We start from the raw sequence: 27,505 nt of genomic DNA on the forward strand, positions 1-27,505 counted from the left end.
AGTTCTACAGTAAAGACCATTCATTTGGATGTCATATGAAATGTCATGCCATGTTAAATATTAAATGTTAAATATGTTGTATTATATTTTTTTAAAATAAACAATATTTTTACCTAAATATAAAAATTACAACCTGGGTAAGGAACAGGTACTTCTGCTAGTTACTAGTTAAAATCCATTTGTAGTATGTGATATGTTTGTTTTCTATCCACAGCAAATTCATGCCAAAGTACCCTCAGACAGGTATTTTCCATTATAAAAGTCATAATGATTGTTTAAAAATGCTTGAACCATCCCAGAAGAAGACATGTTAAGCTATCTTAAGTCATGGTCATAATGACTATTGGTAAGTCCATGAGTCAAAAAGCAAATATTCACAGTAAAAAGTAGATTGAGACCTTTAACAAAAATTACAATCCAAACAACCAGATCTGTTTCCCATTACTCATAGGTACCAAAATTATGAGACTTTTTATAATATTTTTCCCAACTCCCACTTGGTCACTTCTGAAGTAATTTGTTTTCCCCTGTTCATAGTGATCCTTTCTTTCCTCAGGAGACGCATTGTTTTGAAAGTATGCCCCCAAACCAAGAAAAGATTAATAAAATTCTTGCTTGCATTCTGTCATTAACCGTTGGCTGGAGTAAAATGCAACCATGGAATCATGCAGGGCTTTCATATTTTAAAATATATGGCTGGTAACAGGTTTTTCTGATATTCTTCATGTTTAGAAATCAGGTTCACCCACTGGTTATTGGATTTGAAATGATAATACATGTATTCCCCAACTTTTTATAAGATTTAATCAAAATATCATTACTATATATTTTATTTATGGTTAGTATGGAATATTTTTGACTTACTATCACTCTCACTGATTGTAAACTTTCTGGTTGTGGTCTAAAATATTATTATAATTCCTCTGGTGTTCAGTTTATTGATATCTTTAAGCAAGCCTCTGTAGGAATGTGGTATGACATAAAATTCAGTAATCCATATATTGTGCATGAACAGAAACTGAACGCTAATTCATATTTAGTCTCTAGTCATATAGTTATACTGAAATAAAAGAGGGAAGTTTAATGCTTTAAAATCATTTCCACATTTTTAAAAATATGAAATTGGATTTTCTGTTTCAGCTATTTGGTGGGCTTTCCTGTGCGAATTTTAAGGAAACATTTTTATGCTGGGTATGAACCATAAGCTTGACAGATGTGTTATATTGTTTATGCAAAGGGCAAACATAAAGTACACTTGCCTCTCATATCCTGCTTTAGTATTGATTCAGACATTACATCTGGCAGGAACTGAAAGAAACTTTAGTTCTGATTTTTCATTTGGAAGCCAAGTTTAAGTGTGTAATAAGTTTCCTGGAAACCATCATGTATGATGAAGATAAAATCATTCTTATTATCTACTAACAAATAAAATGTTGTAGTTTCACTTATATAGAATAGTCTGGGGTTTTTTCATTCTTAGCAATAAAGGTGCTGTGAAAAAGTGCTGGGTTTTAAGAAAAATAATCTTCATGTAAATCATAATATGGAGATATCTGACCATCAAATCTAATTTTACTGAAGTGGTATTATTAGGAAGATCTTATAAATTACATCCAACACCAATATTACAGGTTTGACACACCTAAACAGATATAGTAATATCCTTTTCCTTTGTTTCCTTTGAAGTAAATGGCAATTTTGAAATTAACTTCAATGGGTTTAATAAACCAAAAGCTAAAAATAAAATTTTAATTTTAATATGTAAATACCTCTGCAAAAGCAACAGGGACAAATCTTGTTTTACAAAAAAGTTCAAAGTATCCAAGTTATTAAGAAGTGCTAAAGTTGATCATTTCAGAGCAGTTTTGCAGTACTACAATGAAAGTAGTTTAATCTCTATTCAGGCTTGTGTTTTCAAAGAGAGTTCAGTTGTTCATATTTAAACTTATTGTTTTCATGCCTTCCTTTTTCAGGTGCCTTTGAAAATCACAGAAAAGAAAACCATGAGTTATAGTTACCTGAGTGATTAAATCTATGGAAGAGGCAAGGATTTCTTAGGGTGATATTTTTTATTAGACCAATTATATAGTTGGGATAAAGCTAGACAAGCTTTTGAATGCAAGACTTTCTTCCTCAGGTCTCTCATTTATAGGAAGCTAGGCACAGCTAGTTAAACACAGAATAGGAGAGGGACTGAGAGAAATTCTTAGGAATAGCAGACACAGGGTGCTGACAGACATGTGGCTCCCCCCAGAAACTCATGGCACTTTGCTCCATTTTGGAGCGTCTGCATGAGCACACTCCCTGGCCTTGCCTTACCCCACTCTCAGCTCAGGCGCTGTCATCAGAATGGGAGGGGGCAAAGGGAGGGGAAGGAGCTTGGTCTGGGTTTTGCCCAGCCTGCACTGGAGGATGGGGCAGATGGATTGGAGTCCCTTCCTCCCTCCCCCCCACCCCCAAGGCGGCAGGGCTCCAATCCACCCATTCCACCCTCTAGGGAAGGCCAGGTAAACCTTAGATGGAACTCACTCTGTTCCCTTTCCTTCTCCTCCTCCCATTCAAAAAGCAGAACCAGGGGCTGGGCTGGGCTGGGCTGACACAGCCCTGTCCCCAGTGCATGCTGACAGAAATTAATGAAGGTGTTCTGCTTTGAAGCGCCTTTATCTGAACCCTCATGTAATGGGGTTCAGATTGCCATGTGTCTGGGCACTTTTAAAGTGCTCTGCAGCCTTGCACTTCTGTAAGGGCAAGGATTTTGAGCACTTTCAAGGGGACAATCACGTGGCAAATGCAACCTCTTTCTGTGCCCACAATTAAAAGAAAAGAAACTAAGCTGAGTACTGGGAGATGAAGGCCTATTAAATTTTCTATAGAATACTCCCTCACTATCATCAATTTTCTAGACACCACAGTCCAGAGAAAGTTTAGTCAAGAGATGATAGTTGTTACACCTGTGCTGGAACCATCCCTCCATTAAAAACAATATTTGATCCAAGGTTGTGGGTTGTAGCTGCGTTGGTCTAAGAACATAGGCAGGCAAGGTTCTTTGGGTAGATGTAATATCTTTTATTAGACCAACTAAATAGTTGGGAAAAGCTTTTTGCAAGCTTTCCAGCACAAACATCCTTCCTCAGGCATTGGGAAACTCTGATACTGTTCTGAGGTGTCCAAGGTAGCAAAGAAGCTAGGATAAACAGATGTTTGTGAAGATGCAAATGAGTGGAAGTTTGAAAGACAAAGGGTAGGAATTGGAGAGGGAAGGAGGGGGAAGGAGAAGGACAAGTGTGAAGTAATGCAGGTCATCAGCTAAAAGGCAGGTTACCTGGTATATTAAATGTCATGTAGGTTGTATTGTGTCATAAATCCAATGTCTATATTCAGTCCATGATTTTTTGTATCCAGTAGATTTATAAAGTGAAGTTTGTAGGCTCATCTATGAAAGGTGTTTTGCAAGTTCCCTTTGAGGATTAGAACTGAGAGGTCAGACAGGCAGTGATTTTCTTGAGAGAAGTGTGCACCCACAGGTAGTTGGATATTTTTGTCTTTGATAGATTTTCGGTGTGTATTCATTCTGGTATACAGTTGTTGTCCTGTTTCTTTTACATATTTTCCATCTGGACCTTTGGTGCACTGGATGAGATGTATTACATTTCTGGAGATGCAGGTGTAAGATCCAGGAATGGTGATGGTTCTGTTGTGGGATGCCATTATTGTGGGACTGGTGGAGATGTGTTGACAGGTTTTACATTTCTTGTTCTGGCATGGTCTGGATCCATTTGGTGTGGTTTGTGTAATTGGATTTTTTTCTTCTGGTGATGAGGTTAGCGAGGTTCAGTGATTGTTTAAAGGCTAGGATGGGTGGTTCTGGAAAGATCTCTTTAAGAATTGGGTCTTCTTCTAGAATGGGTTGCAATTGTTGGAGGATTTTCCGTACACGTTCCAGGGAAGGACGGTACGTCATAACTAATGGTGTGCGATTCATGGGAATTGTCTTTTTGTACTGCAGCAAATCTTTGTCTGGTATCTGGGTGGCTCTTTCAAAAGTGCAATCTAGCTCTCTGGAGGAATGTCCTTGTTGGGTGAAAGCCGTTTTGAGATTTGTGAGGTGACGACCGTGGGTATTCTCCTCAATGCAAATTCAGTGGTATCAGAGAGCTTGGCCTTTTTGGTGCGTTTAGTGTGATTGATGGTTCTGCGTAGATATGAATGTTGGTCTGTGGGTTTCTTGTATATGGTGGTTTGTATTTAACCATTTTGGATAGTGATCATAGAAAAAGGAAATGTTGGTGTTGTAGTATTCAAGAGACAGTCTGATGGAGCAGTGATGGTTGTTGAAATTGTGATGGAAATCAATCAGAGACTGTAGGTTTTCAATCCAAATGATGATATCATCTATATATCTCAGGTATAGCATGGGATTGATGGTGCAGTTTTTGAGGAATTGTTCTTCCAGGTAGGCCATAAAAAGCTTGTTATATTGTGGGGTCATTTTGGTGCCCATTGTCTGGAGGAAATGTTGGTTGTTGAAACTGAAGTTGTATGTGAGGATGAAGTGTATGAGTTCAGTAATATCTTGAGGTCTGTACTCCAAGTTGTAATCTCGCTGTTGTAGATATGCAAGGCAGGCTTGGATGACACCCTGGTGTGGGATGTTGGTTTATAAGATGGTGATAGCCACAGTGGCTAGGAGGGTATTGTTGGGACAGTGGTCAATGTTTTTGAGCTTTTGAAGAAAGTCTGTTATGTCTCAGATAAAACTCATTTTTTGGATGACAAGAAGTTTTGGGATGGATTCAATGAAACCTGCTATTTCTTCAGTTAGGGTTCCACGGTTGAAAATTATAGGTCTCCTTGGGTTCCCTTGTTGGTAGATTTTAGGGAGCATGTAAAATGTCCCTGGATTGGGTAGTGGAACGATCAGGGTCTGAAGTTTTTTCTTGTAGTTCAGATGGAAATGATGTAATGGTGGTTTTGAGTTTTGAGGTGAAAAGGAGATTTGGATCTTCCTCTACTTCATTCATTGCACTAAATACACTCACGGCAACTACATAGGTGAAACTAAACAGCAACTACACAAGAGGATGAACTCTCACAGAAAATAATATAAAGGATGGAGACATACACTCACCATTAGAAGCACATTTCTCACAGAACAACTACTCTGCCTCTGACCTCACTATCCTCATGTTCAACAAAAATCTACCTAACACTTTTAAAAGGCAAATGTGTGAACAAAAAATCATAAGCTGGCTGGACTCCAAGAACCAAGGACTATATACTGATATTGGATTTATGAGCCACTACAGTTTATCCAATTTCTGAATACTTTCCAGACAAGGAAGGTGAGACTGACATGATAGGTCTTGACCTCCCAGCTTCTTCTCTTTTGCTACTTGTGTCTCTCTCTCAGGTCCTGCCCCATGTTGTGCTTAACTTGCTGTGCCTAGCTTCCTATAATCAGAGAACTAAAAAAAAAAATAGCTTACATTGGAAAGCTCATCTAACTTCATCCCAGCTACATAGTTGGTCCAATAAAAGATACTAATCTAAGAAATCCTTGCCCCTCATATAATTTATGGACCACTATGGCTACAACATAATTTTTATGCTACCATAAATCAATGGACACATGCCATTGCTAGTAACTTCCAGGATTCCTTTTAATCACGAGTCAGAGATGCCACCACTTCCACTGTGACTGGGCTGGGCTGGGCTGGGCTGAGCCCGAAGCAACCATATACTCTGAACCCTGAGCTGGAGTAGGCCTGGAGCCAGGGGTAAGCAGCAGAGGGAGGCAAGCAGGGGCACAGAGGCTGGGGGGCGGCGGGGCAGAGGTGGCACCTAGGTTTTCATATTAGAGATAGTGAGGGAGCAGATGGGATGTGAGGTGGTAAAGTAGTGTTCAGGGAGGAGGAGCAATGCTACTGGGGGGCAGACATCAGGTGCAGCTCTGGTTCCAGAGCTGCAGCAGCTGCCTGACCCTCCCCCCCCTTTCTAAAATCCAAGATAGGGGGATTAAATGTGGGGGAAACCTTGTCTTGAATTCAAGTAAATATAGTATATGTAATTAAGCTGAATGTATGCCTGTAACAAAGCAAAAATTGGCTTTATGCTAATTTAGGCCGCTTTCCTTCTTGTGGGTATTAGTACCCTTTTTAAATAAGTTCAGTTAAATTCATCTAATCCCTCAGAATGGAGGATAGCTTTTCATATTAAGTAATGTGGCAACACGGGAGTTTCTATTCCGTGCTGGTTAGTAGAATGACCTACAACTCAGCCTTTCAGATCCTTATATTCATGAGATGTTAAATTCATGGGAGCCCACCCAGCTGCCACAACTCCAAAACTGTGAAAATGAAGATTTTAGTTGACTGGACCATTTGTTTATTTGAGCCACTTGATTACATATCACGTACCTTCCGCAGCCTGGACTCCATCTAAACCAGTTGCGTAAACAAGGTTTCTTTACAGCTCTCGCATTAACATTTCCTACAAAAATTCAGGAGGATTCCATAATAATGTTCACTTAATAAAGACATTACATAGAACTAAAGAAAGCAGAAATTGACAGAAGTATTTATCGTTTATCAGTGGGGGAAATAACCATCTGTGACATGCATAATTAATATTCAAAAATATAACTTCTCATTGATAAACAGTACAGCAGTTCCAAAATATGAGAGGAAATTCAAAATGAAAACATTACTTGCCTAGAGTTTGATTAATCCACATTAATATATTACACTACTCTGCATCCCACTGTATACTGCATGTTCGTTTTAATTTGACCATGGAAAGATTAAATCTAGGAGAGAGATATGTGATTGTGTGGTTGTTTATAAGACTCTAATTCTCCTCTTTTCAAATATGCCACGAATCACAGATGATACTTCATAAATAAAAAAATATTACTTTTTTGGTGTGATTTCTTCTTCATGCTAATTTGCCTTTCTGCTTTATTTTTGTTTCCGTTTTATTGAAGATGAACTGTAGAAAAATGGTGGGAAATTGTTCTGTACTTTCTACAGTGAGATTCTCTCTCAAAGACAACTGGTTTTCATGCACAGAAAAATAATCTTGCCCAATAGTTCCTCACAGTATACCTCAGGTGGTATATACACTTCCTTGCAAATACTTAAAGTAAATGCAGTTATAGAATTTCACTTTGTGATCCACTGTTAGAAGGATATCAAATTGAGAATATCAGCCTTTTTTCATTATCATCATTGCTACACAAGTCAAGAGTCTCTGCCTCACAAATCAGATCAATAGTTCAACATAGCATGTGGTGCATCAGGTATAAATCTGGCTAAGACTTAAGATGAAACTGATAACTTCAAATTATATAGTATAATCTCCCTGGTGATCATCCTGGTTCCTTGCAAAAAGATGAAAAACAGTTTTTATAGAAAACTGACACCTGGCTGTGTTCATGAGCAATGAATGCTTTGTCACTCATATCATCATAAAGGTGAATATTTTCCTGTTGGCAAAATGCTCTGTCTGTACAGTACAAAGAATATTAAAAAATTGAAATGATTTTTAGCTTTCATTAATTCAGAATGTTTGAAAAGGAGCTATAGAAATGACAAAGACAGAAAATAGATACAATGTTCACAACTTACAATATATAGCAGCTGAAAATTACCATTTAAAATACAGCTTGATTTACACATGGTAGCACATGACTGGAAATAAAATAGCTATTATTGCAATACTAAAAATACAATGCATGCTCACTTTCTGAGCTGCTACGCAGTAACAGTCTGGAGGAAATTAAACAGAACCAATGACATATGCTTAAAAAGCAATTTTGGAAGCTTCTGTTTCCTCAGTCATAAATCTCCTGGTTGTTTAAAGTTAAGATGGGTGAAGCTGTGCTGAAGATAATTCTCCCATAATTCAGACCACAATTAACTTCTGTTCAAAGACCAAATTATGTCTGCCAGCAAATAACCTTCCCTCACCTAAAAAAATACTCTTCAACACCTTTGCATGACTTAAGTTTTACTGCAGGATAGCTGCATAATCAGTGAAGTTAAACTACAAACCACACGTTTGGAAACATTATATTATGATATGTCTGAAATTTCTATTGTACAATTATACACCTTTTGAGTATCTTATACAGTTGACTATATTTGCCTGTATACAACCATGCCTCATAATTGTCTCTTATTGCAAATAACTATCCTGTTTGCTATTTTTATACTGCTATATAATACTTATGTCAACACTGCTGCAACATTAAGCTGGAGTTAAAGAAATGGTTAAATTAAAAAAAAAAAAATCCCATATCTTTAAAGTTTTCTGCCAGGCTGTTATTTCTCAAGTCTTCATTTTTTAACTTTTTTAATCTCACTGGAATACAAAGGGTATGGACAGACTTACATTTAAAGTGCACCAAATTCTGCTTCAATTTGGAGTGCTTTAGGCCATGGATAGATATGCTGCCTCCTACCAGAGCACTTCAAAATCACCATAATAGCATGTAGTAGCATGTTCTCCAATCAGGGGGCATGACACTGTTTTTTGCTCAGTCTGGCAACTCTGCTTCATCAGGGTGGAGAGAGGGAGCACAGCAGACAACCAGTGTGTAGCTTTTCTTGTGCTCGGCCTCTGAGCTCCTGCTTTTGGAGATGAAAAGCTATGCAAGGAACCATTTTCTCCAGCCCTGGAGCTAGAGAACAAAAATAATGATCCTCCCAGTTAAATAACCACAGATATCTGAAAAAACTATCTTGATAAGAAGATAATTTAAGTCTACTATCCAAATATTCAGAGGTATTTTGATACTCAAATCTAATTAAAATGGAGATGAGCCATTAATAATAGTGACGTATAAATACTTTTGAGGATCTGATCTTATATGCCACTTAATATTTTAATAGATTATATTATGAGTATAAATATTTTCATTGACAACACAGGGTGAAAGATGCAGGATTGAGTTCCAAAGTGAACTTTGAATTTTGATTCTAAAGTGTCTTCTGATTAAACTTTATATCTGTGTCCAGATGAACATAGACATTTGGTCCCCCAGGGCCCCAGGGATAACTAGCAGTGGCATACTTTGTTCCACTGCTAGTTATCGATGGGGAATGCCTGTGCCACACACCCTCTGGCACATGACAGGTTACCTCAGGTACGGTAGGGGTGGCTGAGGCCAGCAACTGTACTGGCCCCAGCAGCCTTACCTGGAGTCCTGTAGGTTGGGGAAGCTGCAGCCATGTCAATCCTGCAGCTGGGAGCCTGGCTGTACTCTGGTTTGGGGCAGGAAATGCCTAAAAGTGTGGTGCCACATACCTCATGACTGCACTCGTCTGGACGCAGCCTACTAGTTTACTAGGAAATAATGGGTATTAAAAAAAAAACCCCAATGACCACCTGATAGCTTCTTAGTGATGAAATGTGGATTATGTGGGCTCTATTTTACTCTTAGTCTTTAACCAAGATTAGGGTGTTATACAATATGGTTAAGTACAGATAGTCAAAAAGCCCAAGGCTGAATTGATTCAATCTTTGCAGGTTAATCCAAGCTGCATAGACTGAACCAATAAGCAAGCAAACAGACATTCACTTCTGATTCCAGAAATGCAGCCACATGCCTGCAGTGGCCCAGAGTAGAAGCCAGGGGGCGCTACAGCACCCCTCCTTGCGTGGATGGAGGAGAGATCTTGGGCCTACCCTATGAGAGGGGTTTGTGTGGGAGGTGCAAAGCATGCTAGGATGCTGCGAGTCAACTTGAAACTAGAGGAGATCTGGGACAAGAAGCCGATTTAACCTAAATCTGTTAAGTTCGATATTACATCCATCCAGGTTTATCTTAAACTGGTTTGGTCATTTTGAAAGTGGTTGAGGTGCACTGAACTTCTGCTGTGTTACATATTTGAGCCAGTTTTCAATCACTTATATTATGAGTAATTTCACTTATATCATGAGTAATTTCTGTCCTGAGACCAAGAGTTCAATATACAGAAACAGCATAAATGTGACCCTTACAATAAGCGAGGTATACCCCGTATATTACAACATAATATTTTTTAAAGCGCACTTAATTAAACTTTAGGGCAAACATGTTTAACAAGATTCCTTTTAGCTTCTATTCTACCAATACAAGGAAAGTTTTGGGCAGTGCACATAGTTTCAGATCTCTGCACCTCAAAAATTAAAACAAGTGAATGGAGAAATGAGGAAAGGGAAATAAAGTTAAAAAAGAACATGTCAAATCTGACTTATTCAGGAAAAAAGGTAGACAAGTCATTGAACACTTAGCTTAGAAATTAAAAAGAAAATATTCAAAGCAGATGGAGATAGTAAAAAGTCTCAAATTCAAAAGCTCTGAGAGTTTTTTGGAATGATGCTGAAGAAAATCAGTCTGTTCTCTGACAAATGGAAAGGTCTGTTCTACAGGTGAGCCAAGCAGTTTTTCAAGAGCACAATGTAGGTTTCAGATATTAACCAGTAGGTCAATTAATAAAATAAATACTTCTAGAAAATACAGTTATGCTTTGAATATAAAAATATAAAAAATATCTGATTAGTGCTTAAATTCTACCCAGAAGTATTGGCTTCTCTGGGGCAGGAGTTCCTAAAATGACATGAATGCAGCCTTCACCCCTACCACTTAGGAGATGTTTGGAAACAGGGCAGAAACATTTTTTAGGCAATACTCAGATATTTGGAAGATTCGTTTCTATCCAACTGCCTCATTTGCAATACAAGCAAGACACTTTTCAGGTAATCTTTTTGATTAGTAGTGTTTAGGGTACTGTAGTAGAGAAAATATAAGGCCATTTTTCCCCTGATAGAGTAATAAATCAAAGAAAAACATGCCAGAGGTTAAAGATTTACAGTATTAAATCAAACTAGTGTAATCCAACAGGAATTCCCAGTAGGCAAAAATAAATTCTCAACAGGAAATACTAAGAAGCTGTGACTCCTTACCTTAGTCCTGATATGATACTATGTTTGAATGCTCAACAGAGATACTGAATTTATTTATGTTGAATATTGTAGATTCCAAATATAAATAAGAATTTCTGAGATACAGCAGTAATATTCTAAATAAAATACATTTGTACTAAGTCCATAAAAAAATTAATTTAAAAGTACTTAAGGGGAAAAATACTTACAATGCTTAGTGATAACAGTTATTCATGCCACAGTCACCAAAACAGACTGTATTATATCTGATAATATACTGCTTTCCATATTTTTCATGAGAGAGAAACTGAGAAAGAAACCCAAAGGAAGGTCAAAAAGAAGGCTGAAATAGAGTCTACCTCTAAATCTTCAAACAGGAAGCGGTAGAAAGCATTGCTTAATACAGCTAACCCTGGATTTGGGACAGTATCATAAAATGACATACTTTATTGCATAAATGCACATCTGTTTATAAAGCAACTACTGGAAATTGAGATGTGCATTATAAGGGAGAAAATACAGTAACAGCAGTTTCAGTGGCTTGAGTTTCTGCCAGGCAAAATAAAAGTAACTGCACATGATTCAGAGGAAGAACACAATGAACAGGCTCAATGTTGTTACAAAGTTGCTTATTACAAGGAAAGGTTTTATTCTTCATTTTACCCTTCAAAAACAAAGTCTGTCTTTTATTTTGAGGTATGTTGTACTCAAGCAAATATGGTATATTACAGGGAATGAAATCCTTAATGTACTTTCTGAATTTATATAGGCTGCCCTTTAATTTTCTAGGATTACAAATTCTATGACCATGAGTTGTTCAACTAATCTAATAATCATTATTTTATTTCAATAACAGTACAAACTGACAAAAATGATTAATAAAGAAATATCACTACTATAGCAATACTACTACTACTATACCAAAGAAAGATTTTGTAATATATTTAATGTTATAATTGAAACCTGGTTGGTATTTATTTTAATAGTATACTTTGACTGAATAAAAATATTTTAATAGGCAGCACAACAGATATTTTGGGAAGATTTACAGAGCTTGTGTCTGCTGTATCTATTTCCTCATATACTCATGTGAACTCTTTAAAAAAAATAAGTGGGGTATTAACTGTCAAATCTGCACAATGCAGCCTTTAACAGAAATTTGGTATTAAGCTAAATGTGGAATTTTTACAGACAAAATTTTATTAGTGCCAGGTAACAGTCACAAGACTTTAGGGTAAAAAGAACCCTCCAATAATTCAGTATTTCTAAATGCTACTGTTGTTTCAACAACATAGGTATTAAATACTCCAGAAGATGCTGTTTGTAGCTGTACTGCAGTGAAAGTGTATGAGCTTTAAAATAAGTGGTTAAAATAATAAAATGGAGAAACTAAATATGCTGATACTTGGTGGTCCATGAACAGGAACACTACCTACAGTTGCAAAAACTAAACCATCTGGAGCATTTAGTTTTGATTTACAAATGCCTGAGATATAGAGCATAATTTCAGAAAATACAACTTTCTGTATCAACACAACTTTAACTTCAATTTGATGTTTTTAACCAAGGCAAATACCAAAAATACATGTAATACTATACTTACTGAAAGAGGTGAGTGTTAGTTTACTTAAATTGTTACTGTACAAGTTAACTCTTTAAGCAACGACAGTTTTCATTCTTCCAAGAGTTTAAAAGTTTTGCAAAGTTTTCCATTACCTACCCTGATAGTATTTTCAACAGTTTACAACTCAGTATGGAGGAGAAAGGAGAAAAAAAAAATACCGGAAAGAGATCTCTTGGCAAACGTTTTGGCACATGACCGCACTGAATTAAATTAGTTTCAAAATTGAAAAAGAAATCTGTTTATCCTACTCTCATTTATCAGTTAAACTGATGTTAACTTAGACTATTGCATACAAGACGTGAAAAGTTCTATGGAATCCTACTTCTATCCTAGAGTCAGTGTAGATTGCCTGTGCAGTTGGCCCAGAGTACATGTACTTCTGCTATACAATATAGTGCTTAATAATAATATATAGGGGTACACCAATAGAGATTTTGGGGGCTGATACCCGATACAGCTGCCACTAGGTGGTAAGGCTGGTATGGTGGAAGGAGAGGGTGAGGAAGGGGCATGGGGGGGTGAGGGAGGGGGCAGGTGCTGTCCAGCCAGGGTGGGGGTGGGGCTGAGAGAAGGAGGCACAGCTCGTGAGGTGGGGACAGCTCCCACTGCTGCTTGCACCCCAGGGGGCAAGGGCATGTGCCCCCAGATCTGCATGGTGCGGGATGGGTGGCAGCTGCAGGGTGGAGCTGGAGCCAGCACTGTGCGGGGCTGTTCTCACCAGGGGATGGACTCAGAGCAGCAGTGGCAATGCATAGGGGTTCATGTGCCCCCCAACTCAAGAAGCACCCGTCACCCATGCGAAGTGGGCTCCAGCCGTGCTGGGAGGGGGCCACAGCCCTGCTCCCAGCCCTGTGCTGCCACCTAACACAGCCACAGCTTTTCCCGGAGCTTGGGTGGAAGCAGGGCATTAAGCTGGGGCTGCATCAGGCACTGGGGGTGGGAGGCAGAGCAGGGTTGGGAGCGAAGCTGCGGCAAAACTTGGGGTAGCTGAAGCCTCCTCCCAGAGCTGCCAGAGCCTGCTTCAAGCCCAGCCCCCAGTGAGAAGAGCCCCACGCAACGCCGGCTCCAGCTCCACCCCGCAGCTGCCACCCACCCTGAGCTGTGCAGATCTGGAGGCACATGCCCCCCTTGTCCCTACCCCCCTGGGGTGCAGCAGGGGCGGGAGCTGACCCCACCCCATGAGCCATGCCTCCATTCCCCCCCCCCCCAGCTGGGCAGTGCCTGTCCCTGCTCCCTTCCTCACTGCGGGTGCATTGATTTGCCCCCCCCCATGCCCTTTCCCTCCCCCCTCTCGTTCCGACTTACCAGATGGAGGCAGCTCTCCAAGGTGCCGGCTCTGCCCCATGCTGCACTGCGGCTGTGTGCAGCAGGGGCACTTATTGGCCAATTATCAGCCCCATAGGGCTGATATCCAATTTAGACAATTTTCTTCATATTGGTACTGAGCTGATATTGGACCGATGCATTGGTGCACCTCTAATACTGTATTCTGCCTCATTAATAAGAGTAAGGACTCAAGATGGGGACCCAGAATAACTGTCTGGGGCAGGAACTGTATCTACCTGTTATGTGCAATGCATATTTATAGTGCCATTAAATAATATGTACTTTATTTGTATAGACTCATCTGCTCTACATCATCAGCTTTGCTACCTTGTTTGTCCATTCCTTCTACAATTATCTTTACACATGTTTTCTACATCTCTTTCCAATGGAACAACCTTTGCCATAACAGAACTTTGGCTGCCATGGTCCCCCTGCTTTACCTGCAGCTGGTTAGAGCGTTGTGTCTTGTGGTTGTGCCAGGGTTGATTGTGTAGTTTTGCTAGATTAGGCAACAGATTTGTATAGGATGTCTTAGATAGAGATGATCCTGCCTCATAAAGGGGATTGGACTGGATGACCTCTGGAGGTCCCTTCCAGCCCTACTTTTCTGATTCTATGAAATATCTTTTGGGGACTAGTCGAATAAGGCAATACCCTATGCTCCACCTAATAAATTCTACCTCAAGCCTCACTTCTACCATGACACATGTAAAAAATGAGTAACGGTGGCTAGGTTGAAGTCCAGTTGATTGAAGTCATCACTAGGAATCCGGGTTTTTCATTCACCATGGAAAAATGCAATAAAATCCAGATTTTCTCATTTTAAGGAGAAAAACAGATTTTTTCTGAGGAAGGAGGAAGGGAATTCCAAACAAATAAGATGGTAATGGTAAAAGTCCAGCCCTCAGGCCCCTCCCATTTTAACCAGTAATTCCAACATTTGACAAGTTGCTCGAACAAACAGAGAAAGGGTACTCACAGTTAAAATTGGGGTCAATTTTTTTTCCAGCTTCAAGACTGTTTATTGTGATCTGGAAGATTATGTGCAGTAGCAGGAATGACAGACTGGTGAAGCATAGGGATTTTAATAACCGTCCTGTATGTCCTAGAAGACAAAAACATTACAATGTGTACAGGTGAGGAAAGTGACAAAGAGCTGAAGCAACGTTTCCAATCATCCAAGTGTAGACATTTGTAAAAGTCTGGTAAACAGAAAAAAGGCTTTTACATCCAACCAGCTTTACACTATTTATGGAATCCACCTTGGGGATTAGCACTCACTTGCATATGTACAGCACAATTGTAATAAGTTTTAAAATCTAGCAGTTCAATTATGAAATCCCACTGACTTGTATTAATCATATAAGCTTTCCCTTTTTAATATTTTCTTAAATTTTTCAAAATGTACAAATATCAGTTTTAAACTTCAAGAAACTTTACACTATTTCTATCACTATAGTCCCTGGCAAATGTTACACTTAAGACTATTAAATGCAACTTAAATAGTAATGGTGCAACATGTTTAGGGAATTAACAGTGCTACAAAAAGGGAAACTAGCCACAAAAATATTATACAAAAAATGTAACACTTTAGTGGCTGGTTTCCATCACATCTTAAATTAAACAGGTGGCAAGGATTAGGACCACACCAAACCTGGAACCAGCCTTGGTGTGGATCCCACCAGCCAACAATGAGCTAACTGTCAGATAGCTCCAAAACCACACCAGGGCTTCAGCTAGCACTGGTATGGTCCCCACCTGTCAATGATAACTATTTGTCAAGTACCCCGCTTTCAACTTGCCAGGGAGAGCACCAAATCAGGATTACATACTCCTAGCAAGTAGCGTGTGATTGGGATCTGATCCAATTCCAAAATCATGCATCCTGCCATGCACATGTGGCATAGTAGAAGGCCCAGCTTTTGGGGTTGGGGATCAGAACCTATCACATTTCTAAATGAATATCTATCAGCTGCCTCAGTCATCTGACAAAGACTAGAGATAGTCAACACTTCCAGAGATGGAGAGGTTAAAGAAGTGGGAATCAATCTTTCAGTACAAACAACGAAATATTTTATTACTTCTTTCATTACAAATAACCTGGGTTAAAAGGACAGTAAATTGAAACTGCTAAACTGCTCAGAGGAAGTAAACATAATTTTTTAAATATATGTTTTCCTTTGTACAAGGCAAATTTGACAGACAATCTGCTCCCTATCCTTTTGCTTGTTAGCCTTTTGGGAAAAATTTTGTACATACTCTAAAGACAGAAGACAATGTCATATTCACTTAGCTTTTGGTTCTACATGACTTACTAAAAAGTTTCATAGTTTCATAGTTTGTAGGGTCAGAAGGGACCTTGACAGATCATCAAGTCCGACCCCCTGCCATGGCAGGAAAGAAGCAAGGGTTTGACCCCAGCAAGGTGTTCATCTAGCCTCCTCTTAAAGACCCCCAGGGTAGGAGCCAGCACCAATTTTCTTGAAAGTTGGTTCCAGATCCTAGCTGCCCTGACAGAAGTAGCACCTCTTGATATCTAGTCTAAATCTACCCTCTGCCAGCTTGTGACTGTTATTTCTAGTCATTCCTGGTAGTGCTCAGGGGAACAGGGACTACCCCAATGCCTGCTGGTCCCCCCTGACTAGTTTGTAACAGGCCACTAGATCCCCCCTCAGCCTTCTCTTGTGGAGGCTGAAAAGGCTCAGGTCCCTTAGCCTCTCCTTGTAGGGCCTGCCCTGCTGTCCCTTGATCATGCGGGTGGCCCTCCTCTGGACCCTCTCAATGCTGTCCATGTCCCTCCTGAAGTGCGATGCCCAGAACTGGATGCAGTACTCCAACTGTGGCCTGACCAGTGCTGCATAGAGTGGGAGGAACACCTCCTTGGACCTGCTTGAGATGCATCTGTGGATGCATGACAAGCTGTGGTTGGCCTTCCTGACCGCGTCCCCACATTGTCGGCCTTCCTGACCACGTCCCCACATGTTCATTTTGGCATCAATAATGATTCCAAGATCCTTTTCTGCCTCTGCACTGACAAGAAGGGAGTTCTCCAGGCTGTAGGTATGCTGCTAATTCTTCCTCCCCAGGTGCAGCACCTTGCACTTGTCAGTGTTGAAACCCATCCTTTTCTCATCTGCCCACCCCTGTAACCTGTCTAGGGCCAATTGCAGCCTATTCCTCCCTTTTAGCATGCCCAAAGCCAAAGCAGAAAACAAATAAAAAATGTTTGGAAGAGGTTTTGAAACTGTCCTTATGTGTCCATACCAAATTCTTGCTTTTTTTCCATCAATAGGAAAGGTCAAAAGAAAGATGTAAACTTTGTAATCCTTCTTTGAAAAACAACTTTCCTTTTAAAATATAAAACATATTCCATGTCTAACTTACAATAAACAAGTTGCATTTCTATAGTAGCTTCCAGCAAAAATTTAAAAGATTAATGCTCAGATCCATGAGTACGCATTACTTTTCCACATTTTAATAAGTTAAAAAACAAAAATGTCCTCATTTCCCCTGCATTGACCCATAGCATTTTATACGGTGGTCTTGGCGTTTTGGATATCATTCCTTGTAGTTGTGGACAAGCATTTGAAGTCACAATTTTGGGGATTTCTTCAGTTAATGATTATCTGCAAATACAGGAACTGGATGAAACAGCCCAAGAGGCCCCTTCTAGTCCCACGTTCCTAGAAGAATTAAAATAGTTGACTGAGAATGGGGTGTGGAAAAATACCTTTGTAGTGGTTTCATTAAGTAGAGTAGTAGTTGTTGCTCAGGAGTACATAATGGTTATTTCTGCATGAGCCTGTAGTCATACAAGTGCAGGAAAACTGATCCAACTTTAACCTTGTTGAAGATCTTGAATGATAGGGCAATTTAGCTCATTTGTATCACTCATGCAAATGTAACAGCTATCTCTGAACAGCTGCTGTGAGCTCTAAGACAGCAATTCCCTTTCCCCTTTCAAAGCTGCTACAAGCAGAAATATGTCCATACCCTGAGAAACAAAGGGGCAGAGCCTCCTCATTTTCCTCAAGGTTACCATGTGTGAGAGAAAACGAATCTTCCTTCCACAAGTATTCAATGGCTCATGAAACAGTGGCTCAAGCTGTCATGGACTGTGTGGTTCCATCAATGAAAAAAGCAGCAGGCCCCAAAAACCAAGTGCATTATACTAGGGATTAGGAGCCCATTTATGTGTTCCAGAAGCCTTCCTGGGGTTTGACTAGGAGTATGTAACTATCTACATGATGAATAAAGAGGCAAAAGAACTTGGATACACTTATAGAAAGCAAGGTAGGAGGCTGTATCATCATTCTAAACTCAAATTTTGAGAATCAAATCCCCAAATCAAACTGCTCTAACTAATGTCAAATGCATTTACACGCGCACACAAAAAAAAAAAAAAAAAAAATCACACAAGTACATTCAAGAAACACTGAGGAAAAATACTAATGGCCTACAAGGCTAAAATAAAAACATATTTTATCCTAATTATTTGCTTGGCTCTACTGGTAAACCATTGGACTTACAGGGAGGTTAGATACCTTGGACAGGTAAACATGGAGCATTAGATCAGACAGAAACAGAAAAGAATAAGATGTCTTTTGGTCCTCTGTGTATTAGTACTTTTAATGTAGACTCTTGGCTCATGACTAGTACTTGCAGGAAGTAGGACAACAAATTAATAAAAATAATGATATTCCTAGGATCCATGGAACATGGATAAAATAAACAACTACATACAACAATTATTATTGAAAAATAGTATATATAGTGTAGTGCAATAAAAATGTTGCCAAATCTCATGATTTTCTTGGAAGTTTCATGCTATTTGGTGTTGTTCTTACATTGCCAGCTCCTAGACTCATATGGATAGGCAAGAGCTATGAATTTCATTTTTAAAATAAGCTTATAACCTTTGGAGCTACAGTGAAAAGCCTAAAAGTATGAACCATATGTATTAAAAAAATCAGCCAGGAAAATAAGAAGGACCAAATACATTTATTATTTTTTAAAATCTCATGATTTTTAAGATAGTTCTGTGATTTTGGGAGTTGACTCATGATATTTGAATGCCAGGCATTACAAAACTGCTATTATTACATTGGGAAGACCTGTTGTGCCTTTTATGACAGGACTAAAGCTGGACAAAAAATTCTGGTTGAAAACTCTTTAGCTAAAAAGCATAGATTCATACTGTTTTTGCCATTTTTTGTTTATACAAATAGAAAATTCTGAAAAATGTATTTCATTTTTGCATTTCCAAAATGAAGCCTTCCAATTTTGCAATTAAAAATTGTTTCTCTCTCTCTCTTTTTCTTCAAAATTTACTAATTTAAAAAAAAATAAAAGGAAAAATCTTGAAAGTACAAACACTTGAACTGTGGCTCCAATGAAACATTTTTACAAAGGATTTCACAGGTGTTTACAAACACCAATTATAAAGAACTAAGCTTCAATAGGTAGGTCATCAGCACCACTTCTGCCAGCATTAGAATGGAGGAAGTATAATCAAAGCATACTAGGGAGAGACATATGAGGGATTAAAGCTAGCCAGTATTGACTACAAAATCCCAACAGGCTTTTCTTATCTCTGACATGGCTGGACTAGAACCAACATTGACACAGGGAATAGCAGCTGCCTCTCCCGAATATTCCTCTTATTTTTGGGCACAAGAAACTAGACACAATTTGAAACCTGGCCCTATGCACCTTCAAGGAGTGAAACATGTATAGTATCCCACTTATTTCAGAATTTTTAGAGAAAAATCAAACACATTTGACAGAATGAGGGTTTCAAAACTCAAGGGATTATGGAATTCAAGATGTCTGCCAAGGAACAAATGAAAAAATTGGATAAAGGATGGTTTCCAGTTTATAGAGTTAATATAAATCAGTTTTTCTGTACTTTAGAATATATTTTTCCTTATACTGGGAAATTTATTTCTAAGTTGCACAGAAAAATATTAATTGCATATGTGTACAATTGAGTGGCTTAGGGAGGAGACAGCTGAATTTAAAATACTGATATAAAACAGAGCAACTGAAAATTAGGGACAGGAAATTGTTCTTATCCTTCTACAATATTTTATTCACAGTTCAGCACACATCTACAATAACAGAAAAATTCCATAGGTCAATGAGAATGAAAATAAAAAACAATTTCTTATATATGCTGGTTAGCTATGTACACTCATTTTTAGGGGACAGACACCATCAAACAAAACCCACAGCTCAGCATTCTTCAATAAGAAGAATCCATTCATGGCTATAAAGTAGCAGACCAAACCAAACATAACATAAACCTGGACTGTTTCCTGGTGTAAAATTAAACAAGGTGTCTTGATTCGTAGCTTACAAGACAAATCTTGATCTCATTGGGTGCATCTACATGTATGCTTTACTGAAGTTAACTAATTAGCTCTACAGTAAAGCACCACTGTCTACACATCTGCCCATAAAGGACACAGTAAATTAACTCCACTGTAGGACAGTGCTGTCTGAGACAAGTACTGTCTTATAGCAGAGTTATTTAGTGTGTCTAAATGCACACGTAGATGGTGACCGGGCCTGGCTGGGGCATGAGGGTACTGTAGTGTGGGGGTTGCTTGCTGCCTAGTCCCAAGTTATAGCACCCTTGTGCCCCAGCCATCCCCTCTGCAGCACATTTAGCCAGGGCAGAGTAGCTCCAGGCTTGCAGGCTGACGCCCTGGGTCCCTGCCAATCAGAGCTGCTCCACCCCGGTTCAATGTGCTGTGGTCCTAGGTGCACATGAAAGGCTAAGCCCAGGAGCAATAAACTCCAGCAGAGACTGCACAGGAATTTGCACATGTAGATGCACTCATTTACATCATTATAATTTTACTGGCTTCAGCTGTAAAAGGGAAGACAGAATTTGCCTCAAAGTTGACTTCATTGAATGAGAAAAGTGGGTACACTTTCAAAGTGGTCTTCAATTCCCATTGGGATTAGTGGGACAAGATCTTGAGCAAAATCCACACAGCCCTGGAAATATACCCCAGTGTGTCTAGGCACAATATTAGGAATTAATTCCAATATCTCAGGTCTCTATAGTGTAACAGACTTCTGGGAATGTTTTCTCCCTACACTGATCAATTCAGCAGAAAGTTAGTCAAGATACAGTAGCTTCATTAGACTTTCTCCCCAACCTAGGTGTAACACTAAACTGGTTAGAGAGGACCAAAAACTCTCCACATATGGCTGAGGAAGCGGTACTTTATTTTTCAAAGGTAATCCATCCAAGAGCAGGATTAGTGACGGCATGTCCCCTGAACCACAGGCATGTAATCTCAGTACAAATAACCATTTGAATGTGCCCAACTGGGACTCCAGCCTTCAACAAACATGTGCGTCTTGACTGCCTACATCATGAATATCTGGAAGAGTAGAAAGTGCTCTAATGTTCAGAATATTTTCATTGGAGGATAAGATTTGCTATGCAGTGTTATACTTAGGTGGGCATCCTGCATGATACTCCATTTGTGCTCTTCCAAAGGTACGCCTCTGAGACCCTGTTCAGCACAGCAGCTCTGTAACCATCAGTGCTCTTTCTGATGTTCCCACTATGCTGGCTGCAGCTGAGGCAGTCGCTTCAGCCACCAACACCCCAAGTGCCCGAATAAGAGCTGGTATTCCTGCCACCCTGGCTACAGCTCCTGTTCTCACCACCTGCCACCTCAGTAGGAAGCAGGGATGGGGAAGAGGGAATGAAGAGAGTAGTTCTTCTTATTTTCCCCCTTGTCACTCCAGGAGGTTGTAGGAAGTGGAAGACTGCCTTTGACAGCTGCTACTCCCAATGGTAGCTGCTAGGTGAGCAGCCTGTCCCCTTTTCCCAGGAGTGGAGATGGCAGGATGTCAGTTATCTGGCTCAGGGACAAGCTCCCCTGGGGGCAGGGAAGGGCACACAGGACACGCCCTTGATCACCAGTGATGGAAGACCTCACCTTTGAGGAAAATTTGTAGCACTACAACCAGAGGGCTGTGCATGTGTGTACATGCCCATAGTGTTTTATTTCTGTAGCACTACCAGGTGTTTCAGTAATCATGACAGAGTAATTATAAGCTTACAGGAACTAGCCTTAAGGGCATTTAGGCACCAAAGATTCATTGCAAATCAATGTGACCTAGTCACCTCTCTCCTCATTCTTTTGAACATCTCTTGGCAGGGCATCTCTACCTTCCAGTGTGGTGTAAATAACCAAACTCATTGTAAAAAACTAAAAATTAAACAGATAGCTCGGACTAATTACCCTGGCTCCTCATCTACTGCTAGTTTTGGCATTTCTATACTATATTTAGCAGCGTTCTAAAGCAGTGGCATTCAACCTCCAGCTTGCAAGCCAAATCCAGTCACCAAGACCCTGTCATCTGGTCCATGGGACTTCCCAAGGGTCTGAAAATTTGGTGGTTGGGGATTTGTGACAACATTAATTGCCATTGTTTCTAGACAGGAACTGGCATGTAGGGTAGGGCAAAAGCACTGGGTCACACCCACAGACAGATGATGTGCTAACCTCCTGCTGGATGCAGTCCACAGACTAACCCCACCCACCCATGAACTGGCCCTACATGTTATCTGGCACTCAAGGCCAGGAGGTTGAGCACCACTGTTGTGTTTTCTTTGTGTGTGCTAGCTGTTGATGTAGAAACATACACAGAGAAAGACAGCTCCAGTGTCTAACAGTAACGTTTTGTTAGTGCTGCAGAATCCAGAAACTCCAATACATATTTCTTGAGTGCCATCTACTTATCTAATAACAGCTATTAAACACCTACATAAAGGTAGATTTTTCTTGTAGCAATGTGCATTGTTAAATGTTTCCTGAAACCCATTGCAGCAATACCTACATTTTAATATTGAGTAAATAGTGACCCCTACATATTCAGAGGCGAGGATTTTTGAGGTGTTATCTTCTATTGGACCAATGGTATAGTTGGGATAAAATTAAATGAACTTTTGAACAGAAAGCATTCTTCTTCAGGTCTGAGGAGGAAAGCAAGCACAACAATTCAATAATTCCTGCATGTATAATACAAAAACCTTTTAGGAACACTTGCATTTAAAGGGATTCAAATTATTCAATATTAAATATCTCTATGAATGTTTTTGTTGCTATACAGTATTGTTTAACCAGGTTATGATGTGTGTAACTTTTGATATGTTTTGAATAAATAGCAATACAAAGACTGTTATAACATTACTTATATAAGCTAGGTCCCTAGAGTGTTGGAATAAAATAAGGCAAAATTTTGAACTAAGAAGAGGGAAAAACAACAGTTTAGAAAGACTGTTCACAATGAAATTTGATAACAGCATACCTGCTACATTGTATATTTATACAATGGCAAACCATTAGTCTCCAGAGTATAAAAACTACATACTAGCACAAGGCATGAAAAATACTTCTACTTACAGGGTGTACCTACATGTGCAATTAACATGTGGAAATAAACTTTGGCATTAGTGACTGGAAGTCAGCTGCTCCCAGGTACAGCATCTGCACGTGTGCTCAGGACCATAGCAGTCTAAGCCAGGACGGGGGAGCCCTGGGCTGCCCCGAGGCTCGGAGGATCAGACCTGGGTTCCCACTTAGTACATCTACATGAAATGCTTTATGTCTGAGTTGACTAATTAGCTCTGCAGTAAAGAATCACCATCTACATGTGCACCCTTATTAGGCCGGAGTAAACACTGCGCCTGGGAGAAATAAACTCTGGTGCAAACTGTTAGAGTTTATTGTGTTGCATTAATATCATGTGTAGATGCACCCGCTGAGTGTTAAATATACTTCCCAAGTTGCATCCTTAAAAATAAAATACTTTAATCATCCTGTATCTGACAGGGGGAAGATCAAATGGTAAAAGAAAGTGCTGAGGGATTTTTGTTTTGTTTTCTTCTCTGAAGTAAAGCCTACCTTATGCCTTCCTTGCTAATGGTGCTGCTCTTCCAGCAAACATATTTATTAGCCTATCTATAGCTAAATAAAGTTTAATGCTGTATCCAGGATAATTATAAAATATCCTAAAGAATTATTTGCATTTCAACAGCATCTTTTATCAAATGGAATTTGGCTTTTGTACTACCTTAGGCGTAGAACAGGTATCACCCCTACACAAAACATTACCAACTGACTCACTTGAGGGGATTTTCATCAAAGGAGGCAAAAAAGGAATGGAAATTCATGAAACCCACTGTTTATGCCCTACCTGCATGGGCCCAAACTATAAAGTTTAAAGCCACATCCAAAAGCTCCAGAGTTTAAAGGTGCTATATTTAGGTACAGATATTAGGTTTTGGTTTTTAGTCAGGAGGGCCCAAAATGTAACGGTTAAATTGAGGTCCTAACTTCAGCAACTGAAGATCTAGTGTTTCTTTTCCAGACCTCCCTAATGTTTTAGGGTTCTGGCTCAGTCCCTCTCTACTGTGAGATTAGGGCCCAATTTGAACTGCTCTGTTTTCTATTGTGTTATATCCATTAGAGTGGGCATTGTCTATACAAAAGAAAATTTTAACAAAAAGAACATTTTAAAAGTGTGATTCCATTTTGATAGACAAGGTTCCTTGGGTGAATTTGATATATTTTATTAGAGCAACCCAAATAGTTGGAGAATAGTTATTAAGCAAGCTTTCGGGTTCAAAAATCCTTCGTCAAAATTCACCCAAGGAACCTTGTCTGCCTCTGTCCTTAGACCAACACGGCTACAACCTAAACCCCTGATTCCATTTTGATCAAATTTCAAACTATAAAAATATAATAAAACATGAAATAACCCCAAATCGTGGCCTTTTTATCACAAAAATGAAGGAATTTGCTTCAGCACATGTATTCTTAAAATGGGATTTACAAAATATACATTACATATTGAACAAAAAGAAATATACTATATTTTACAGCAGAAAAAAATTGTTAATGTAGAAAGAGCCACTTATAAGAAAACAAAATAAACATTGATTAACTCACAACATTCAAAAACATTATATAGAATTTCAGAAATTATTTAGAAATAAAAACAGAACAAGAACTGCACAGAAAATAAATGTCTACTTACTCTAGCAAGACTTCCTGTTTTTTCTAGAAGTTTTCGTGCCCAGAATACTATTAGACTTGAGCTGTATCCTCTGCATCAATAGACAATACCATCCTTCAAGCCAGTTATAATCTTTGGCTGGCAATTTAACACAGGCAAGTTACGTATTTTGTTAACAAAATATTTTGTCAGACAAGACTCAGAACTTAACTATTCAATTTTTTTTCCAGATGATCCTCATGGGCTTTCACAGCATAAAACAGCCACCTGCCACTTGCCTTTCAATATTACAGGTGATATTTAAGATGCCAAATAAGGAATTAAATATCTACATATATACTAGTTTATACGAACAGAAAGCAATTCTATCCTGTGATAATTTTGTTACAAAAAACTTTAAATTTGCTAGCACACATATTAAACTATTACTAACCACAGTAGCTGTGGTTCTTTTAGATACACTGTCCATGACACGCACGCAACCTGTGCACTTGAGTTCAAATTTCTGAAGGACAACGTCCAGAAGGGGATGCAGCTATATCAATCTGAACATCTTCTTATCTCTTTTCAAGTGCAGGCAAAGCTAACCATTTCTTCAGTTCTTCCATCAATGCAGTATCCAAGTGATTCCATAGAAAAGGAAGCAATGGAATATACAGCAGCAACACATCTTAAACAACCACTGTTACTATATGGCAAATAACTATTTATTCTTCTCCTGCATTTATATCCCGTTAAGCTTCACTGAAAAGAAGTGACCAAATTTGATAGAAAGGTGGGTTACTAAATAAATAAATGAACAAATGAAAGACATCTAAACCAAAATGAGCCCAGACCTAAATGGTTCACAGTGCAGTAATACTATGTAAGAATGTATACTGAATGCTCTGCTTCTCAAAGAAGTTATCAAAGCTGCTTGAGCTAGATGGAGTAAGCTATGACACTTTCTAAAGAGTCTACACTACCAGATTTGTAGTATAGTGTAATGAATATAGTAGTCCAATTCAAAAGCCTCTCGAGTTGGAATGTGTTGACCTTTCAACCTTTCTGCATGAAATGCAAATAACCTAGGAGGCACTCTAAACTGTCTGGCTTTGTAGAGGTATGACAGTGCCATTTGCAAATTTAAAGTACGTAGCTTTGTTCCACCTTTATTAAAGTTCAGTAGTTTAGGGAAGAAAACAAAGAGATAAATCACCACATCCAGATTTTAAAAAAATATATATTTTGGGTAGAGATTTGGTATGAGGTCTCAAAATTACCATGTCTTTATAGAATCTGTTATAAGACAACCAGCCATAAAGGCCTGAATCTCACCTACCTTTCCTGAAGATATTTTTGCTACCAAAACTTGTGTTTTAGTGGACACAGGAGAAAAGCAGCACTAAGCCAGGTGCATCAAGCCCACCAGAAAAGAATTCATATCCCAAGAGGACACAGGTGATCTGACTCGGGGATAAGCCCCTTCAAGAACCAATCTGCCAAGGGATGAGAAAAGATAACAGTGTCCCTGAATTTAAGAGTTCTTATCAGAAGTGGCTGTTAAGTGGATTGACCCCATGAAAGATGCAACTACTTTTATTTGGCCTTGATATCAAACCTTCTTCATTAGCAGAATATGTAGCTCTGGTCCTCTCAGACATTAACTAGGCTATTTTTAACTTTTAGTGCATACAACCATTTAGTAACGTTGCAGTAAGGTGCAAGAAAGTCTTATTTAACCTTCCTTCTGAGATAGCAGATCAGCTCACAGGAGTTTGGAAGGTTTGTCAGGTTCAAAAATCAAAATTGCTGGCTTACTATCTTCTTTGGTCCTATCTGGATACTGTGGTAGGAGGATTATCTTAGTTCTAATTGATATTTGAATATACCTGAAGTTGACTGATCAGACTCATGTTATTGCTGAACCCCAGCTGGGGCAGATGGACCTTTCCGATGTTTCATTTAATGCTGCTCCTTTGAGCAATTTTTGAGGAGAGACAAGAATCTACAGTATACATTGACCCAGAGTCTTAGAAATGGAGAGTCTGCTGTACTGAGCTGACCAGCTTTTGAGGAGATTTCCCTCAGATAAGCCTATTCTTGCACTTGCTTTCTCAGGATGATTCCTACAACCATCAGGCTTTTGGTGAACAACCTCTATGCCAATAACTGACTGGAAAACAGTACCATATACTGGGAACAAGAATTCCTGACTTGAAATCTTTACATGTATTCCATGGAAAGCATGGATGGATCGATATATGAAAATATGCACCTTGATGGTCAAGAGTAGTGTACTACTCCTGTGGATACAGGAAGGATATTAAGGTCAGAATTAACATCTTGAACTTGAGTCTACAGATAAAAATGTTTAGCTGTCTCAAATCAAAAGGTGTATATATATTATATAATATATACACAGTCCACATAGAATACATTAAAATAAGACAAGTTTATATTCCTTTTAAATAATGTATATCCATCAATGTGCACCTACTAAAAGGAAGTTTGTTCTACTTAAAAACTAAGAGACAACTTTATACAAGTATATTTTTGGAACATACACTTAGTTTTACAAAGAAAGATCTCTACATCAGC

The 27,505-nt window shown here is 39.0% G+C and overlaps 1 protein-coding gene across 5 annotated transcripts in view; it reads right to left on the bottom strand.

Annotated features, from left to right (window-relative positions):
* Positions 1-27,505, bottom strand: part of PIEZO2 (piezo type mechanosensitive ion channel component 2) — a 537,727-nt gene that overhangs the window by 329,781 nt on the left and 180,441 nt on the right. For all 5 annotated transcript variants that reach the window (XM_019490413.2, XM_019490411.2, XM_059724250.1 and 2 more), the window contains one exon: positions 14,856-14,981. In XM_019490413.2, coding sequence (XP_019345958.2) covers positions 14,856-14,981 — 126 coding nt within the window. The remainder of the gene's footprint in view (positions 1-14,855; positions 14,982-27,505) is intronic.

Source organism: Alligator mississippiensis, chromosome 3 (assembly GCF_030867095.1).
Source record: "Alligator mississippiensis isolate rAllMis1 chromosome 3, rAllMis1, whole genome shotgun sequence".
Taxonomy (NCBI): Eukaryota; Metazoa; Chordata; order Crocodylia; family Alligatoridae; genus Alligator; species Alligator mississippiensis.